Source organism: Ascoidea rubescens, assembly GCF_001661345.1.
Source record: "Ascoidea rubescens DSM 1968 unplaced genomic scaffold ASCRUscaffold_1, whole genome shotgun sequence".
NCBI lineage: Eukaryota > Fungi > Ascomycota > Saccharomycetes > Ascoideales > Ascoideaceae > Ascoidea > Ascoidea rubescens.
This window is the reverse complement of record NW_017962913.1, coordinates 930,082-949,198: the sequence shown is the minus strand read 5'-3', so window position 1 is coordinate 949,198 and position 19,117 is coordinate 930,082. Positions and strand designations below refer to the sequence as shown.

The 19,117-nt window shown below is 33.3% G+C and overlaps 8 protein-coding genes across 8 annotated transcripts; 5 read left to right on the top strand and 3 right to left on the bottom strand.

Annotated features, from left to right (window-relative positions):
• Positions 1-103: 103 nt before the first annotated feature.
• Positions 104-1,824, top strand: ASCRUDRAFT_73428 (lipase family protein). Its single transcript, XM_020192287.1, has one exon. It carries the CDS (start codon positions 464-466, stop codon positions 1,718-1,720), a length of 1,257 nt encoding a protein of 418 aa, XP_020049927.1. The 5' UTR covers positions 104-463; the 3' UTR covers positions 1,721-1,824.
• Positions 1,825-1,952: 128 nt separating this feature from the next.
• RPL4A (60S ribosomal protein uL4) lies at positions 1,953-3,321 on the top strand. The gene has a single exon (XM_020192286.1). It carries the CDS (start codon positions 2,106-2,108, stop codon positions 3,159-3,161), a length of 1,056 nt encoding a protein of 351 aa, XP_020049926.1. The 5' UTR covers positions 1,953-2,105; the 3' UTR covers positions 3,162-3,321.
• On the bottom strand, positions 3,321-7,558 carry VPS54 (Vps54p). The gene has a single exon (XM_020192285.1). It carries the CDS (start codon positions 7,310-7,312, stop codon positions 3,434-3,436), a length of 3,879 nt encoding a protein of 1,292 aa, XP_020049925.1. The 5' UTR covers positions 7,313-7,558; the 3' UTR covers positions 3,321-3,433.
• Positions 7,559-7,841: 283 nt separating this feature from the next.
• Positions 7,842-9,608, top strand: RKM3 (protein-lysine N-methyltransferase). Its single transcript, XM_020192284.1, has one exon. It carries the CDS (start codon positions 8,060-8,062, stop codon positions 9,581-9,583), a length of 1,524 nt encoding a protein of 507 aa, XP_020049924.1. The 5' UTR covers positions 7,842-8,059; the 3' UTR covers positions 9,584-9,608.
• A 337-nt stretch (positions 9,609-9,945) lies between these two features.
• Positions 9,946-11,095, bottom strand: HMT1 (protein-arginine omega-N methyltransferase HMT1). Its single transcript, XM_020192283.1, has one exon. The coding sequence runs from the start codon at positions 11,025-11,027 to the stop codon at positions 9,987-9,989; it is 1,041 nt and encodes a 346-aa protein (XP_020049923.1). The 5' UTR covers positions 11,028-11,095; the 3' UTR covers positions 9,946-9,986.
• Positions 11,096-11,248: 153 nt separating this feature from the next.
• Positions 11,249-15,115, top strand: RET1 (DNA-directed RNA polymerase III core subunit RET1). The gene has a single exon (XM_020192282.1). It carries the CDS (start codon positions 11,355-11,357, stop codon positions 14,865-14,867), a length of 3,513 nt encoding a protein of 1,170 aa, XP_020049922.1. The 5' UTR covers positions 11,249-11,354; the 3' UTR covers positions 14,868-15,115.
• YPI1 (type 1 protein phosphatase-activating protein YPI1) lies at positions 15,087-16,047 on the bottom strand. The gene is made up of 2 exons (XM_020192281.1): positions 15,754-16,047; positions 15,087-15,677 (listed from the first exon to the last, which is right to left on the bottom strand). The coding sequence occupies exons 1-2, from the start codon at positions 15,941-15,943 to the stop codon at positions 15,286-15,288; spliced, it is 582 nt and encodes a 193-aa protein (XP_020049921.1). The 5' UTR covers positions 15,944-16,047; the 3' UTR covers positions 15,087-15,285.
• Positions 16,048-16,408: 361 nt separating this feature from the next.
• SEC27 (coatomer subunit beta') lies at positions 16,409-19,051 on the top strand (the record flags this gene model as incomplete). Its single annotated transcript, XM_020194274.1, has 2 exons — positions 16,409-18,859; positions 18,980-19,051. 2 exons carry the CDS (start codon positions 16,409-16,411, stop codon positions 19,049-19,051), a joined length of 2,523 nt encoding a protein of 840 aa, XP_020049920.1.
• Positions 19,052-19,117: the final 66 nt, after the last annotated feature.

The following is a 19,117-nucleotide window of genomic DNA, read 5'->3' as shown; positions in this document are numbered from 1 at the left end:
GGAAAAAGACAGGACAGCCCCTCATCAAACGGGATCCAGCGCAATCGAGTTTTGTATCACCCAAATATTAGCCAGAAAAGATCCAGGAGATGAAGCAAAACAATTCTAGAAGTCTGTTCAAGTGTTTATACCTTCAGTGGTATTCGTGAAGCGTAACTAAGACCATTTCCTGTTGATAAAACCTGTTTTTGAGATAATATCAGTGCAGCGAGGCAGACCTTGTGTTGGTGTTTGTTGCGAGCAGCGTTATTCTAACTTCACAGCGATTGCTATTCCCAAGTTCATTCGATTCACCTTTTCATTTCATCTTAGTCAAGCAGCCCAACTAAACCTTCATCACGTAGTTGTTTTATGCTCTATTGGTTGACCAGGAATTATTTTGGTACAAGAAGAATTCCTGTTTTCCTGCTTTCCTGCTTTCATAACCCCCAGACTTAATTCTTTCCATTTATTTTGGTGAAACATGAAAATACTCTCCACACTATCCAAGTCTGGCACTTCCATATTATTTTTTATTCCAGTTTTTATTTTAAATTTTTTATGCGCTAGTTCAATTTACTTGCCAAACTTTAGGGATTCAGAATCAAATTCCAATTCAGATTTAAATTTAATCTTTGCAATAAACAGTTTCTCAAACGGAACCTATGATGAGCTAGTCGAGCTTTCAAACTGGTGCTCTGTTGCCTATTGTATTTCAACAGCAGGAGATTTGGATTTCTTGCTCGACTTGGACTTGAAAGAAGGCAGGTTGAATTCTTCCTGTCCCAACTTGAGATTCTGTTCCTATAAGACCAACAAGTATGTTGAGATTATCAAAATCTTTGAGCCGATAACATTATCCGATACAGCAAAATTATCTGCCACTGGTTTTATTGCTATTGATCATCATCCATTGGAAAAGAGAATTTATTTGGTTTTCAGAGGCTCGTTATCTGTAACAGATTGGATATCTGACTTGTCTACTCCTTTGGTCATTTATAACCCCATTTTCAATCAATCTTCAATTATTTGTCAAGATATTAACAATAACTGTCTTATTCATCAGGGCTTCTATAATTTAATCAAAAACTTCAAAGACCAGTTTCTAAACGAAATGCTCCAGTTACATGATTTATATCCAAACTACCAGGTGATAATAACGGGTCACTCCTTGGGTGGAGCATTGGCTAATTTAATCGGTTTTGAGTTCCAACTATTAAATAACTGGAACCCTCTAGTGGTATCTTTTGCTAGTCCTAAAATTGGCAATAAAAATTTAAATAACGAAATTGATTTAAAATTCAACAGTTTAAATAATTTTAAAAAATTAAACAATCCAAAATTTATTTTGAACTCAAATTCAAATTCGAATTCGAACTTGAATCCCAATTCAACTTTTGACTCAAATATGCTTATAAGAGTTGTTCATGATGGCGATTACATCCCAAAAGTCCCAATAAATCCCCTTTACACTCATAGTGGTATCGAATTCAGAATCATCAAAAAAAATCTCCCACATCTATACCAAGATGTCCTTTTGGTGGATAAAATCAATTACAAGACTCAATCAAATTCAAAAACTGAGCAGCCTCTTTTTCCATTTCCACTACCTGAAAATCCACTGGAAGATCCTCTGGACAGTTTGAAACCAAGCAAACTCCTCCATAGCCAATACCACGCCGAATATTTCATTAAAATATACGGTTGCAACAGTACTGATTCTATAGTTGACTATTTTTAATTAGCTCTCATATTCTTATATTCTCATATTCTCATATTCCAATTGTCTGTTTTGTATTATAATATGTACTGTTTCTTCTCTTCTATTCTCTTCTATTCTATTCTATTCTAATACTCTGGCTGCAATCAGTCTCCATCAATAAACACCCAATAACCTGCAATATTTCCTCCTTATTCCTTTCTCCATACTAAAATAAACGTGGTTACGCAGCCCTGTTTTCTCTCTCAAAGTCGCAAAACAAACCGTCCGGGTAACATTTTTTTTTCAAACCTCACAATTTTCATGAAAAATTTTAGAGGTAGAGTATCTGCTTCAGCATAACCACAACTCCAATCTCCTCAATTATACTATACCACCTTGATACACCTCCCTACAACAACTGAAGATGTCTCGTCCACAAGTAACTGTCTACTCTGTTGATGGTAAAGCCACCACCACAGCTTTACCTTTACCAACTGTTTTCTCTGCTCCAATTCGTCCAGACATTGTCCACTCTGTCTTTACAAGAATTAACAAAAACAAACGTCAAGCTTACGCTGTCTCCGAAAAAGCTGGTCACCAAACCTCTGCTGAATCATGGGGTACTGGTAGAGCTGTTGCTCGTATTCCAAGAGTTGGTGGTTCTGGTACTCACAGATCTGGTCAAGCTGCTTTTGGTAACATGTGTCGTGGTGGTAGAATGTTTGCTCCAACAAAAACATGGAGAAAATGGAACGTCAAAGTTAACCACAACGAAAAACGTTACGCCACTGCTTCTGCCATTGCTGCTTCCGCTGTTGCTCCATTGGTCTTAGCTAGAGGTCACAGAGTTGAAACCATCCCAGAAGTTCCTTTAGTTGTTTCAAACGAACTTGAATCCGTCAAAAAAACAAAAGAAGCTGTTGCTGTCTTAAAGGCCATTGGTGCTCACAGAGATGTCATCAAGGTCATCAAATCCAAGAAAATCCGTGCTGGTAAAGGTAAAATGAGAGGTAGAAGAACCACTCAAAGAAGAGGTCCATTAGTCGTTTACGGTGAAGACAATGGTATCGTCAAGGCCTTCAGAAACATTCCTGGTGTTGAAACTGCTTCAGTCACCTCATTAGGTTTATTACAATTAGCTCCTGGTGCTCACTTAGGTAGATTTGTTATCTGGACTCAAGCTGCTTTTGCTTCTTTGGATGCTATCTACAGCTTACCAAACAACATCATTGCCAACGCTGATGTTACCAGATTAATCAATTCTTCTGAAATTCAAAATGTTGTTAGACCAGCTGGCCAACCAACTCAAAAGAGAACTCATGTTCAAAAGAAAAACCCATTAAAGAACAAACAAATCTTATTAAGGTTGAACCCATACGCTGCTACTTTTGCTAAACAAAATTTAGGTTCTCAAAAAGTTAAAGCTACTAAAGACAAACCATCCAAAGGTTTATTTGAAAAAGTTTTAAAAGAAGATTAGATTCACTAATTTGAAATGATTCAAAAGACTTAAAACTGTGCGAGTAGAAAACATAAATTATTTATATCAATAAATATTTTATATTTTATGTTTTATCTTTATCAATTAAATGTATTATTTTTGCATTAATACTGTAGAAGTTGTTTTTTTTTCAATAAACACCGAAATAGCATGTAATTAAAACCAAATTATAAAGATACGAATTGAAAAAAAAAAAAAAATTATAAACAATTCAAAATAGTCAAATTGACTTCAATTTTTAAATTATTATTCTATTCTATTTGGTTTTGCTTCATCTTTTCCTCCATTAGCTTGTCTTCTTTTGTTTTCATCGAATTGACTGTTTCCCATATAACCTGTCCAGAATTGCTATATCCTGGTAGATCCGAGCACCTCACTCTAAAATAATCGATATCCTTCATCATAATACTTTTTTCGATTTCATCATTGAATTCCACCCTTGTGTATTCCTCGAGCACTTTTCTCTTATAATTGTCAAATATCTGAGATAATATAAATGAATATTGTAATTCAGGAAGGTTCTTACATAAAACACGACTTATTGTAGTTATATCCTTTACTAGCAACTCCATATACCTATGACATGGACTACTCGAAGGTAACAACTGAGACCAATCCACTTGTTTGATTTCATTCACTCTTGCAATGACTCTATCATTCATTATAGAAATCAATTTAGTGAAAATTTCATTTTGATGACTTTGAAGAAGTTCTCTGGTTTTATCCACTTCATTTTCAATATTTGATTTTTCATCAGTTTGTGCACCATTGACCGAATTTCCATTCAAGTCATACTTTTTGTTCATGCTATTTTGGCTTGGTAAACTATTATTGCATCTTAAAAAAAACTTGTTTATATATGGTAATAAGCTGATTAAAAAATCTAGTGATTGAGAACAGATTGCCAAATGTTTAACAGTAATGTGCTTCAATGATGATGTTCGTGTAGCTCCGGCTCCAAGAACTGCTTGGTTTGATTTAGTATTTATCATCTTTATTAAATCAAGTATATTAGATTCGTAACTAACCTGAAACTCAGGAAATTTACCAATTAAAAGCATATAATCCTTTATTAGCTCGAGAGTATCAATTATAAAAACCGGTATTATGAAGCTCTTATCATCTATTTTTAGTAAATCTGGATATTGATTATCATCGCTCAGGTCAGCAGTAGTTTCCTTTTGCAAATCTGAATTGACATCTTCTGCCTTTTTATTTATTTTGTTTTCAATTTCTTTGCCATCTATTTCTTCATCTATTTTTTTGTTATCAGTGCCTTTATTAATTTCATTAGTTTCTTCTTCAACTAAATTTGAATTTTCTAAGTCACCATTTTGCTTTGATAATGGAATCTCTTCTATTATTTCATCAACATCATTTATTGGTTCATGGTTTGGCGAGACTAAAGTTGTTTCTTCTTCTGTTTTTGTGTCTTCATCAATAATAAATTCTTTTTCTAAGTCCAGTAATCTTGACCAGTTTTGAGGTTCAGAATCGGCTGACTGCATTATTTCCTCTAGTAATTTATGATTCTCACTATCAACTCTATATTCTTTCCAGGTTTCTTTGTCAATCTTAATCGCAATTTTTCGAATAGAATTTTTGTGATAAAGCATTCCATAGTGCTTTACGTGTTTTTCAATACAATTTTTTAAATAATTTTGTTTCATTGAACCCGATATGTTTATATTTTCACACTCAACTAAAAAGTAATAGTTCAAAAGATAAAATCTGATAAAAAATTCAACTGATGTTTGTATATTTAAATCTTGTCTTATAGTTATAATTTTTGCCATTCTTTTTTGAACAGTTAGTACACAGTGCTCTATTGTTTTTGAAATATCAAGCTTCATTATAAGATCACCAAAATCCTGCTGCTGTGATTCTGGCACAACTATTGAATCCAAAGCTGTATCTAATAAAATTTTTTGATGTGTAGTCAATCTCCTTAGCGCTTCCGATAAATCTGCATAAATTTTGAATAATACAACTTCAAAATCTTTAGGAGTCATTGTTCTAATATAATCTATTAATATCTGATTACCACTTTGTTGTTGGTTTTGCATTAGACTTAACTGACTAAGATTATTTAACTGGCTAAGATTTAATTGACTAAGACTTCTATTTCTATTACTAAAATTTGAAAGTGAAGTCGATGAAGACATTTTTGAATCACTTCCTCTTGAAGAAACGGAGTTTGTTTCAGATACTATTGCATTTGAGTTGGTTGATGTGGGTAGATGAAATTTTATTATATTTTTAAATTCAATTATAAGTCTCTCTTCATAATTTTGAAAAGCTATCAAAATTCTATTGCACTTTATTAGACCTAGTATGTATTCTTTTAATAGTTGACGGAAATCTTGATCTAAAATTAAATATGATCTATTTATTTTCTTTTTCTCATTAATCAAGTTGATTTTATTTAAACTAGATGACCTTGAATGTCTTTTCATCATTGAAAGTTCTTTTGAAAAATTAGATAAAATTCTAATCAAAGTGTCTTTGTAAGACATGTTTTCATAATGATTTCTTAAATCAGTTATCAAAAAATCCAAAAATAAGTTAATGTATGAAGTTCCGATTTTTTTCTTTAAAGTACTTAAATCAGCTTTAAGATTGTTCAACGCGGGTAGCTGGTCTAGATTTAGTAACTCATAGGGCCATTTATAAATATTGTTTATTATTTTATTTTTTTTTTTATTTTCTTGATTTGATTTGATCGCTTCTATATTTCCGAGTATTAGGCTTTGTATGGTTTCAATTTGATATAAACTTTCAATATAACTCGAATTATAGAAATAAAAATCAGCAATTTTTTTTAAATTTAAAATTAGTTGTATTTGCAAAAGAGATTGTTCGAGTTTTTGAATATTTTTTCTTTTTTGAATTAAATTCAAAAGGGATTTTCCCGGTACTAGTTGTTTTTTTTTAATATCGTTTAAATTATCTTCTATCTTTTGCAGGATTTCAATTGAGTTTTTTGATTTTGAATTAATTAAAGATAGTTCATCCAACGTATTAAAAAACGAGTCAGAGGAATTTGAGATTTCATTAATCAAATGGATTTCTATTATATCTAGATACCAAGACAATTTTTCTTGCAACAAAGAATTATTAGCTAGATATTTTTTAGTTGATAATTGAATGGAAGAAGATTGCTGAGATGATAAAATTTGTGAGTTTTCAATCACTTTATTAAAAGTTCTTGGATTATCCAATCTAAAATCCGGTTGAAAAAAAATTAAAGGAACATTGGCTAGATCATTTTTATTTTCAATAATTGAATTTAAATCATTAAAGTTTACATTTTTTTTAATGAGACTGATGTTATCAGCAATAATACTGCTAGTGTTTGTGTGATTTATTGTGCCAGTTTTAATATCATTTTGGTTTTGATTATATGAATTGTTTAAAGAAGATAATGTTTGTAGAGTTGATTGAGTTAACTTTCTGTTGTTTTCAAATTTGTTGAATTCCTTTTGAATTGTATTTAGATAGTCAGTAAATTGATCATCATCCACTTTTTCATAGGCGGTAGAGTTTGTCAATTTTATTGTGGGAATATCAATCTTTGTTGGAGGACCTAGAGATATTCTGAAGTTATTATTCAAAATAAAAAGAGCCATTTTGTTTTTTCTTCTTTTCAAATCAGAACCCGATATTAGTTCATATATTGAGTTTGGACCCAAAGGAGAAACCGAAGTTGAAGTTATGTTATTATTTAAACTCAAGTTCAAATTGTTGTAATTATAATTATTTGAGCTATTCAAGTAGTTGGATAGCGTTGCATTTGTTTCAAAACTTGGTCTAAAAGAAGTTGAAACAAAAGAATTCTGATCGTTAAAGTCATCATTAAAATCCTCTGACTGTTCATGATCTATGCCACCACTTAGGATGCTGCTTCTTGATATGGAAAACTGATCACTGTTAAGTTCTGAATTGCTGTTGTTGTTTCCAGGGGTACTGGGGTTGTTTTTCGGACTCATTAACTGATCATTTGAATCAGTGTCTGGAGTAGCAGCGCTAGAGATAGGAACTCTCATATCGGAGGAGTCGTCGTTGTCGTCGTCGATATCGTAGCCATCGTCGTGTCTGTTGATCTGGATCCTTATGTGGCTGTCGCCCATTCTCAACCAAGCAGATGTATTGTAAAGAAGAGCTTTGTGGCTAAAAGATTTGCTGAATATATTCCAAGTATTTCTTGAATCACTCTTGTTTCCAGTGGAGGTTTATTTCAACAAAAGTGCCTTCAGCACATGCAAAACAAGGCAGGGAATGCTCCTGGGACCAGAAAATCAAAGGAAGCAGTACTGGTTTCTGGAGGAAAACCTCTGTCGCTAAGTCAATGGTCAGTTTCAATAGCAGTGTTTGCTAGAAGAGGTTTAGGAAGCAGATTCCTCTTTTTCAACACGTCAGAAACTCATTTTTTTTCCATTTTCACTGGCTCAGATCTGGCTTTGGACCCGTCCGGGTGAAAGCAACAACAAGACGCATGCTGATGCGCAATTGCACATTGCGCGTTCATGCAGGCTCCGCACATCATTGCATGCGCATGATAGCGCTCTGTGCTGCGGATTGTGCATGTTCTCTGTTTGCTGAAATTTTTCTTTTGGTGTGAAAAGTGTTTTGTTTCGCATTGGAAAAGAGATGATCCTCCACCATTCTATCGCAGCAAATAAGGAGTGCTAGCAACCTTTTTTTTATTGGTGTGCTTTCTTTTCTGGTTTCTTTATATAAAAGAGCATAGGCAAGATCATAAAGTTTGGTTTCTACTTCTCTAGTTTGGCCCCTGCTTTTTTGTTCTGTGTTTGTTTTTGTCTTGTGTTGAGTGATATTGTTCTGGTTTTCAGTTCTTTATCTACAGTATCCCCAGAATGGTAACTGAGGCTGACTTGAATGAATTACTATCTTGGTTGAAAAGCAATAACGTCCTTATTCATCCAGATATTCACTTCAAGTTTACGACTAATGGAAAAATAGGCTTATTCTCCAAAAGGGTCCTTAATCCTGAAGACTTACTCATTCTTCTTCCAGAATTTGAGCCAGATAGTGAGGACGGCCAAACAGTCACTAGTAGCAATGAGACAGAACGAGAATATAAAAATGAAGAAAATTTCCAAGATAATCAGAACACTTTGGAAAGCTACAATGTGATACCAGAAAATGTCTCTGATGAAGAGGAAGAAAACCCCGATTACCAGCCATTAATACGAGTCCCAAAATCCTCGGTTTTGACTTCTCAAAATTCTGTCATTTCAAATTTATTATTTGATGAGAAAATATATGGTATCATTGCTTTAGTTCTCTCGGTTATCTACGAATATTACTGCACCTCTTTTAAATCCCCCTGGTACCCATATTTAAAATTTTTCATTAAATACGACCACAACATCATCAATCATCCCAATAATGATAACAACGATATTAATAGCATTTCAGACGATATCATTCAATTATATGATCAAGCTCAAGTTTTTTCAACAAAGATGTTTAAATCAAATGGCATTGAAGTTCCCTCGATATTGGCCGAAAAAAATAACCAAAATTTAACTATCTTTAATAAAATTGTTCAAAAAATCGAGTCAAATTTATTCAACATTGATAGATTTCACGAAATTGGTCTAGTGCCTTCCTTAGATTTAATTACACAAAAAACCAATCAAAACAAAGTCAATGCTCATTTCGAAGCAATATTCGATGTTTGTAAAAAATGTGGTGAATTAACCGGCGAGTGTTATCATCCAAGGGAAAAAAGTGGCCATCATCATAAACATAAAGATGCCAACCATGAACATGAACATGAAAATGAACATAAACATGAAAATGAACATAAACATGAAAATGGAACTGACAATAACTGCTTCCAGATTTCTAAAAATGAAAAACATGATCCATGCTGTTGTTCAGATGACGATTCAGAAGGAACTGAAAACCAAAAAATTGATAACAGTGATAATTCTTTTATTGACGTTGAAAAGCTAACTTCCTCAATTGACAAAAAATTGAAAAAAGATGAATCCGAATCTAACAGTAAAGAAAATACATCAAATTACGATATATACGATAGTGATAAGTCAAATCAAAGTTTTGCTGATGAAGAGCTTGGATATGATAGTGATGATGAAAGCGACGAAGATTTTGATATGGATCAAGATTTGATAGAACTAACAGATGATTTCGTTAAAGAAATTGATTTAAAATTAAACTTTGAAAAAGAATTGGAAAAAGAGGAAGAATCCAATCAGGAAAATTTTGTTAAAAATGTTATAAATAAAAGCTTGCCAAAATATATGAAAGATTACAATGAAAATAATCCTGATGGTCCAATTGATCCACAAGTTTGTTGTGATATAATTCTTCATAAAAAAGTCAAATCTAATACCGAAATTTTTATTTAAATTATTGCGTACGATGAAAATGTTGCTTAACACTTTTTTTGTTTTTGTTTTATATATTTCTTGTATTTTATCTTTTTTTTTCATTTTATTTTATTTTATTTTTTATCAAATCTTGCTTCAATACAACTGGAAAGACAAAAGTTATTATATCGTTGTTAATATATGATACTTTATTTCATACAGTTTCTTAAGTAAATTATAATTGATTATTTATTTTAAATTGAACTTCACTAATATACAAAATTTTCTAATGCAATCAAACAATAAAATTCATTATATAAAACTTGACAGATTAAGTTAACAATTTTAATAAGATAAAAATAAATAGAAGAAATCAAAAAAATCAACGATAAAATGATAATGTCAAACAAAAAAAAACCAAAAAAAAAAACAACTGAAAAAACTAACGCAAGAAATAGTTGAATTTACCTTTCTTGGCTCTGTTACTTTGTGTTTTATGGTCCCAGCTAATTTCAATGTCTAGTTCTCTTGGGTTTATTTTGTTTGGTCTTGAAGCTAATGAACCAACAATCTTTTCACCTCTTCTGACATTTAAAACCTGATTAAGGTAAAAAACAGTTTGTTTCCAGTGAGTGTAGGGGTCATGGGGACTTGTTGAAAATGTAATTTTGTTTTCTTGTCTATCAGAAGGAAATTCCATGTCAAACCAAACAATCCAAGCATGAATAAAGTCAGTTCTTTCACAAGTAAGAGAGAACTTTCTGTGGAATGCCAAATCTTTAATTTGAACAGTGTTTAAATTAAATTTTATCAATTCTGCAGAGTTAGTTACCTGGGATCTTGATTCAACTGTATCAACCAATGGTTCAACCATTGCCACATTAATAAATGGAGTGAAATCAAACCCGTAAACATCATTCCAATATTCAATCTTTTCTTCTTTGTATTGAGCATCTTCAATAGCAGCTATGCGAATTGAAGCCTTGTCAGGGAAAATCAAACCACCCTTTTTAAGATATCTGTCTCTAGCTATCAAGACAGTATCCAACATAGATTCATAAAGCAAGAAGTAACCCATCCATTCGGAAATAATTATATCAACTTCAGGATAAGGCAATTCGACATCTTCTAATTTTCCTCGCAACAAAGTAATCTTGTCACTGAATCCATTCAAATCAACGATTTTCTCGGCCATTTCGATAATATTTGACATGTCAACAGCTATAACATGTTTAGCACCAGCTCTTGCAGCAAACATTGACAAAATACCAGTTCCACAACCAACATCCAAAACAATCTTGTCTTTGAACAAATGCTTATTGTGAAAAATAGCATCTCTGTAGGACAAAGTACGAACTTTGTCTTTCAACATTTCTTCATGGATGCCAAAATGGTCGTAGGAAGAAAAGTAGTGCTGCTCTGAAAATGGCAATTTCGAGTTATCAGTCGCAGATACAAGATGGTGTTCTGGTTGGGTAGTCATTGTAGCTGATTTCTAGGTGTGTAGTTATCCAGAGCTGAAAAAACTGGCCAGACAATTATATGAAGAGGGAGTTGATAAAGATTATTTGCTTAAGATGTCTCAGGCAAAAAAAAAATTTTCTTTTTCTGAAAAATTTATTTTTTTTCCATGCGGAGATTTCAGATTTTACTTTTATGTTTTTGTGAAGGCTAATCAGAAAGTGGATTACAAATTCACTAACTACTGCTGGAGCTGCCACTTTTTTGTTGCAATTGACGTTCTCTATCTCTAGTTTTGGAGCTGGACACAGGCTTTGACATATTGGCGTTTGCATTTGGACCAGCAAGAATGTCTTCAAGAAGAAGAGGATCTGTCAGAAAACCCAGAAAGTCCTTTCACGACCACTACGACTCTAAGCCTGACGACACTTTCAATGATTTATTGAAGCCTATTTACAAAGGCAAAGCACTCAATGAGCCAATTAATACTGCGAAAGACAAGTGGAATCTATTGCCTGCTTTTTTGAAGGTCAAAGGTTTGGTCAAGCAGCACTTGGACTCTTTCAACTATTTTGTTGATATTGATATGAAAAAGATTATAGAGGCTAACCAGTACATTTTTAGTGATGTTGATCCAGACTTTTATTTGAAATATGTTGATATCAGAGTTGGCTACAAATCCACCTCTCTTAAGCAATCAAAAGACATGAAACTTACAAAGGAAGTTAACAATTCCCCCCATGAATGCCGATTGAGAGATTTGTCGTATTCTGCTCCGATATATGTTGATGTAGAATACACAAGAGGCAGAAAAATCATCATGAATCGAGATTTGGAAATTGGAAGAATGCCAATCATGTTGAGATCGAACAAATGCTGTTTGGAAGGATTATCTGAATCTCAGTTCCCAAAACTTAACGAATGTCCAAAGGATCCTGGTGGTTATTTTATAGTTAATGGAACCGAAAGAGTGATTTTAGTTCAGGAACAATTGTCAAAAAACAGAATTATTGTTGAAAGCGACGAGAAAAAAAATATAGTTCAAGCTTCAGTAACCTCTTCAACTCACGAAAGAAAATCCAAAACATACGTTGTGACAAAGTACAACAAAATCTATTTAAAACATAATTCCATATCGGATGAGGTTCCAATTGTCATAGCTTTGAAAGCGTGTGGAATTGTATCTGACTTGGAGATATTGCAAATTGTATGTGGTGATAATTTACAGTACCAAGATTTATTTGCAGTAAATTTTGAAGATCCTGCAAAATTGAATATCTACACTCAAAGAGACGCTTTGGAATATATTGGTCAAAGAGTTAAAACCATCAGAAGATTCAATGCTCCTAGATTATCGATTTTACAAGAAGGTATTGAATTTATTGCTACGACTGTGATTGCACACATTACCTGTCCAAATAGTTTGGATTTGAGAGAAAAGGGCTTATATTTGGCAATTATGACAAGAAGAGTCATTATGGCAATGGAAAATCCTAAGAGAGTTGATGATAGGGATTATGTTGGTAATAAAAGATTGGAATTAGCAGGTCAATTGATGTCTCTTTTATTTGAAGATTTATTTAAAAAATTCAATAACGATTTTAAAACAAATATAGACAAGTCCTTGAAAAAGTCCAACAGAATTCACGAATTTGATCCGTTAATGACAATTGGTGTTTATTCCTATTATATAACTAGTGGTTTGAACAATGCGATTTCAACTGGAAATTGGTCTTTGAAAAGATTTAAGATGGAAAGAGCTGGTGTCACTCATGTTTTAAGTAGATTATCCTATATTGCTGCGTTGGGTATGATGACCCGTATATCATCTCAATTTGAGAAATCAAGAAAAGTTTCTGGCCCAAGAGCTTTGCAACCATCTCAATTTGGTATGTTGTGCACTTCAGACACGCCTGAAGGTGAAGCTTGTGGTTTAGTTAAAAATTTGGCCTTAATGACTCATATTACAACAGATGATGAGGAAGACTCTGTTAAAAGATTGTGTCTTAATTTGGGTGTCGAAGATATAAGATATGTGGATTACAATTCTATTTTTATTGGAAATAATTATGGGATTTATGTTAATGGTACTATAATTGGTTTAACCAAAACTCCTAAAAAATTTTTAAAAGTTTTTAGAAATTTAAGAAGATCATGTAATATTTCACCATTTATTTCCATTTTTTCTAATCTGTACCAGAATGCTATTCATATTGCAACTGATGGTGGCAGAATTTGCAGACCATTGATAATTGTTGATAAAAAAACAGGAATTTCCAAAGTTGAAGCTAAACATTTGGAAAAATTGCGATCCGGTGAATGGGAGTTTGATGACTTTCTTAAAAATGGATTAGTTGAATACATGGATTGTAATGAAGAAAATGATTCTCTTATTGCTATTTATGAAGAAGATATTCAACCTGGAAAAACAACACACTTGGAAATAGAACCATTTACAGTGCTTGGAGCTGTTGCAGGTCTAATTCCTTATCCACATCATAATCAATCGCCAAGAAATACTTATCAATGTGCAATGGGTAAGCAAGCAATTGGAGCTATTGCTTATAATCAATTCCGTAGAATTGATACTCTTTTATATGTAATGTGTTATCCACAACAGCCTATGGTTAAAACCAAAACCATAGAATTGACAGAGTATGATAAATTACCAGCAGGTCAAAATGCTACAGTTGCAGTCATGTCATACTCTGGATATGATATTGAAGATGCCTTGGTTTTAAATAAATCATCAATTGACAGAGGTTTTGGTCGATGTCAAACATTTAGAAAAGAAACTATTTTGTTGAAAAGATATTCAAATCATACAAAAGATATTATTGCAGGTGTTAGAGTTGATGAAAATGGTGATCCAATATGGGAACATGCAGTATTGGGGCCTGATGGAATTGCTGAAGTTGGTGTTAGGGTTGAAAGTGGGCAAATTTATGCTAATAAATCTATTCCAATAAGTTCAGGAAATTCTTCAATTGGAGGACCATCTGGACAAACGACTTATAAAGAGTCACCGTATATATACAGGGCACCTGAACCAAGTTATGTTGACCAGGTTTTGTTAACAGAAACTAATGGAGACCAACAGTTAATTAAATTGTTAATGAGACAAACAAGACGACCGGAATTAGGAGACAAGTTCTCATCAAGACATGGACAAAAAGGTGTTTGTGGTATTATTGTCAATCAAGAAGATTTGCCATTTAATGATCAAGGTATTTCGCCAGATATTATTATGAATCCACATGGTTTTCCATCACGTATGACTGTTGGTAAAATGATTGAGTTGATATCAGGTAAAGCGGGTGTTCTCAATGGTACATTAGAGTATGGAACTTGTTTTGGAGGATCCAAGTTGGAGGATATGTCTAAGATATTAATTGATCAGGGATTTAGTTATTCTGGAAAAGACCAATTATATTCTGGAATAACAGGGGAATGTCTTCAAGCATATATCTTTTTCGGACCAATTTATTATCAAAAATTGAAGCATATGGTAATGGATAAGATGCACGCAAGAGCAAGAGGTCCTAGAGCAGTTTTAACTAGACAACCAACGGAAGGTAGAAGTAGAGATGGTGGATTAAGATTAGGGGAGATGGAAAGAGATTGTGTTATAGCATATGGAGCATCGCAACTATTGTTGGAAAGATTGATGATATCATCGGATGTATTTGAGGTTGATATTTGTAATAATTGTGGATTGATGGGATTCCATGGATGGTGTAATAATTGTAAAACCACTGAAAATGTTATTAAAATGAGGATACCATACGCAGCTAAATTATTATTTCAAGAGTTGATTTCAATGAACATTGCGCCTAGATTAAGATTAGAGGATGCGTTTTGAATAATTTTTTTTTTTTCATTTTTAAATAGTTTTAAATATGAAATTCAAAGAGATATAGGAGATAAATTTTACATTTATATTAGTTATATATTATATAGAAAAATGAGTGATAAGTTGATAGGGAACATTTTTTATACTGAAAATTTAAATTTTAATGGTAACCAAGATATTTTATCGATAGTGATTATTATCAGAAAAGAAAAAAACAAAAAAAACAACCCCAAAACAAATGTAAATACAAAAAAAAGCGAGAAATGAAAAACCAAAATAAAAAAAGTTACCTTTACAATGCTTTGACGATAAAAATTGCAGTGATGAAAATTAAAATTCTAAATGGAATTCTAAAAGGAAATGAAAAATTAAAAATTATAAGTTGTAGATTGTACAATGTAGATTGTAGATTTTAAATTGCAGTGCACTAATTTCCTGAATGAGGAGGAAGTTTTGATTTGTTTTCATAAAAAGGTTGTTTTTCGTAAGCATTTGGACTTGAAGGTCTTTTAACTTTAGATTTTCTATTCTTTTTTGATTTCCTCGTGGAGTGATTGTGATTGCAAGAACATTCTTCAAGATTTGAGTCATGATTGTTTTGGCTTTCCACATCTATATCCTTCAAGCCATCGTCACCATCGTCGTGATCATTATAGTTTCTATCATCATTGTTTGGTGAAAAGGGATTATTGCCAAAACCACCAAAACCAGGATTGGAACCTGAATCCGATTCAGATTCAGATCCGGAGTCTGAGTCTGAAGAAGAACCAGAATCAGAAGACTCATCAAAATTCCTCTGGGGATGAAAAATGCAACAAACTTTAGTTTTGATTTCATGTTAATAACGATAGATCGGGAAGAGAAAATGAGTTGGGAATGGCTGGCAGATACTTACTCTTGGTTTTCTTCTTGTTCATGTGTTCGTTATCCACAGTATCATCGGTCCAAGTTACACGATTGTTGCTTCTTCGTCTTTGGCTCCTGTTGGTGTTTCGCAATAAAATATGAGCCTGGTGGGGTGGTTCCTCTATCGTTATGGAACTCGACGATGCAGAGGCGATATTGGTTCGCAATGGAAAGGACATTGTGGCGTAAGAAACAGCAAAACTAGTAACACAGGGGATAGAACTGGAGCAAATTGACCTAGCTGTGCTGGCGATGAGAGCTGGTGATGAGAAGCTGAAGCTGCTGTTGTTGGTTCTGGTGAACCTACCTTGGGAGGAAGCAATCACCTGCACCGTCCGCAAGTGGCAGTTGCGCCACAAAAACGGCGCGTGTTGCACCGCCGTAGACTCCTGTTCGAGACGTCTGAAGTGTGATCATATTAACAGGCACTTCTTTGTTCTGCACACGCGCTTCTGACTAAATCCCATGTGTCTGGCTAAACACAGGTCCTGATTACCAAGCTGAAAAAGCGGTTATAAATAACAACACACTATTTTCAGGCAGTGGAGCACATCGAGATCAGAGGTATAAGCTGGCAGAATAGACCACCAGAGCTGCTTTTTTTTTCACTCATTGACACAGGCTAAGTTTCAAACTAAAGCAAAATGAAATTGGATATTACAAAGGAATTCAGCACCAGGACTGATAGGGTCAAAGGGATCGATTTGCATCCAACTGAACCTTGGGTGCTAACCACTCTTTATTCTGGCAAAGTTGAAATATGGTCTTATGAAACAAATACCAAAATCAAGACAATTGATGTGACTGATGTGCCTGTTCGTGCTGGACGATTCATTGCAAGAAAAAATTGGATAGTTGTAGGCTCTGATGATTTCAAAATAAGAGTTTACAATTACAATACTTCTGAAAAAATCACTCAGTTTGAAGCTCATCCTGATTATATTAGAAGCATCGCTGTTCACCTCTCAAAGCCCTACATTTTAACTGGAAGTGATGATATGACTGTAAAATTATGGAATTGGGACAAAAATTGGAAACTCGAACAAATCTTTGAAGGCCATCAACACTATGTAATGTCGGTTGCTTTCAATCCAAAGGATTTAAACACTTTTGCTTCTGCTTCTCTCGATAGATCTGTTAAAATCTGGTCCCTTGGTCAACCAGTTCCAAATTTCACTTTGGATGCTCATGAAGCAAAAGGTGTCAATTATCTTGATTACTACCCACAATCCGATAAACCCTACTTGATCACTTCTTCTGATGATAGAACCATAAAAATTTGGGATTATCAAACCAAGGCCTGTATAGCAACCTTAGAGGGCCATTTATCTAATGTTTCATTTGCCGTTTTTCATCCTGAACTACCTCTAATCATTTCTGGTTCTGAAGATTCAACAATTAAAATTTGGAACTCAAATACTTACAAATTGGAAAAATCCTTAAACTATGGCTTAGAAAGAGCATGGTGTGTTACAACCAAAAAAGGCTCGAATTTAGTAGGTGTTGGTTTTGATTCTGGTAATGTTATTTTAAAATTAGGAAATGAAGAACCCGCTTTATCAATGGATCCAGTGGGTAAAATTATTTGGGCAAAAAATTCAGAAGTCTTCACAACTGTTATCAAAACATCAAACGTCGACTCAATCTCTGATGGTGAAATCTTGCCTTTACCTCAAAAGGAATTGGGTACAACTGAAATGTTTCCAACTTCTTTAAAGCACTCACCAAACGGTAGATTTGTAGCTGTTACTGGTGATGGAGAATATATCATTTATACCTCACTAGCATGGAGAAATAAAAGCTATGGTGATGCTTTAGATTTTGTTTGGGCTCAAGATTCAAATGAATATGCAATTAGGGATGAATTACAATCAATTAAAATTTTCAAAAATTTTAGAGAAAATCCCTCTTCAACCCCAAATTTTGTTTATAGCGCCGATAAAATATTTGGTGGAACTTTACTTGGTGTTAAATCTGTTGAAGGCGGCTTTGTATCTTTCTTCGATTGGGAAACTGGTAAATTAATCAGAAGAATTGATGTTGATCCAATTGATGTTGTATGGTCGGATTCTGGAGAATTGGTTATTATAATTTGCTCTGATGCATCCTATGTTTTAAAATATAACAAAGATGTCTTTTTACAAGCTGCTTCTAACAATGATATTGATCCAGAAGAAGGTGTTGAAGCCAGTTTTGATGTTCTTCATGACTTGTCTGAATCCATTACAAGTGGTAAATGGGTTGGTGATGTTTTCATCTTTACCACTTCAACTAATAGATTGAATTATCTTGTTGGTGGTAAAACTTTTAATATTTCTCATTTTGACAAAAACATGTATTTATTAGGTTATTTACCAAGAGACAACAAAATATATGTTGCTGACAAAGATATAAACGTTTCTTCATATCGTCTCTCTTTAACAATTCTTGAATATCAAACAATAGTATTAAGAGGAAATCTAGAAGACGCAATGTCTCTTTATTATGAAAATGAGCTAAGCTTAACATCAAATGAAAAATCAAAAATTTCAAGTTTCTTAGAATCTCAAGGTTACATCGAAGAAGCTTTGGAAATTTCTACAGACAATGAACAAAAATTTCAATTATCATTAAAAATGAAAGATTTCAAACAAGCTTATACAATTGCAACCGAGGAAAATAATGAAAGTAAATGGAGAACCTTGGGTGACTTATCGTTAAAATCATTCAACTATAAATTAGCAATCGACTGTTACGAAAAAGCAAAAGATTTGGAATCCTTATTTTTGATTTTTTCATCTTTCAATAATTTAAATAAACTAAGAGAGTTGGGAATAGAAGCGGAAGAATCCAGAAAATTCAATTTGGCTTTCAACTGTTATTGGTTAACTGGTGAAAGAGAAAAAATTGTGGATTTGTTAGCTCACAGTGAAAGATTGTCTGAATGTGCTATTTTTGGCTTGACATATGGAGTTAAAAACATACAATTGGGTGAAATTGTCAACAAATGGAAGACTGATTTAACCAAAAATGGAAAGAAAAATATTGCTGACAGACTATGTGACCCAACTGTGGATACTGAAATATTTCCATCAGATGAGCCTGAGGACGAGCCAGTTGCTGCTGCTGCTGCCGAAAGTACTATCATTGAAGCCGAAAGCCAAACTGAAAGCAATGCTGAACACGAGGTGATATCAAAAGTCCTCACCACTGAGTCTGTCAGCTCAAAACCACAGGTAAGTGAAAAGGATACGGTGAAGCCAGCATCACCTGTTTTATTGGATGGTAGCAGTAAGAAATCAGATTAATTTTTATTATAATTTTTATTTTATTTTAGTTTAGTTTAGTGTATACTTTTATTTAATTTTTTCATC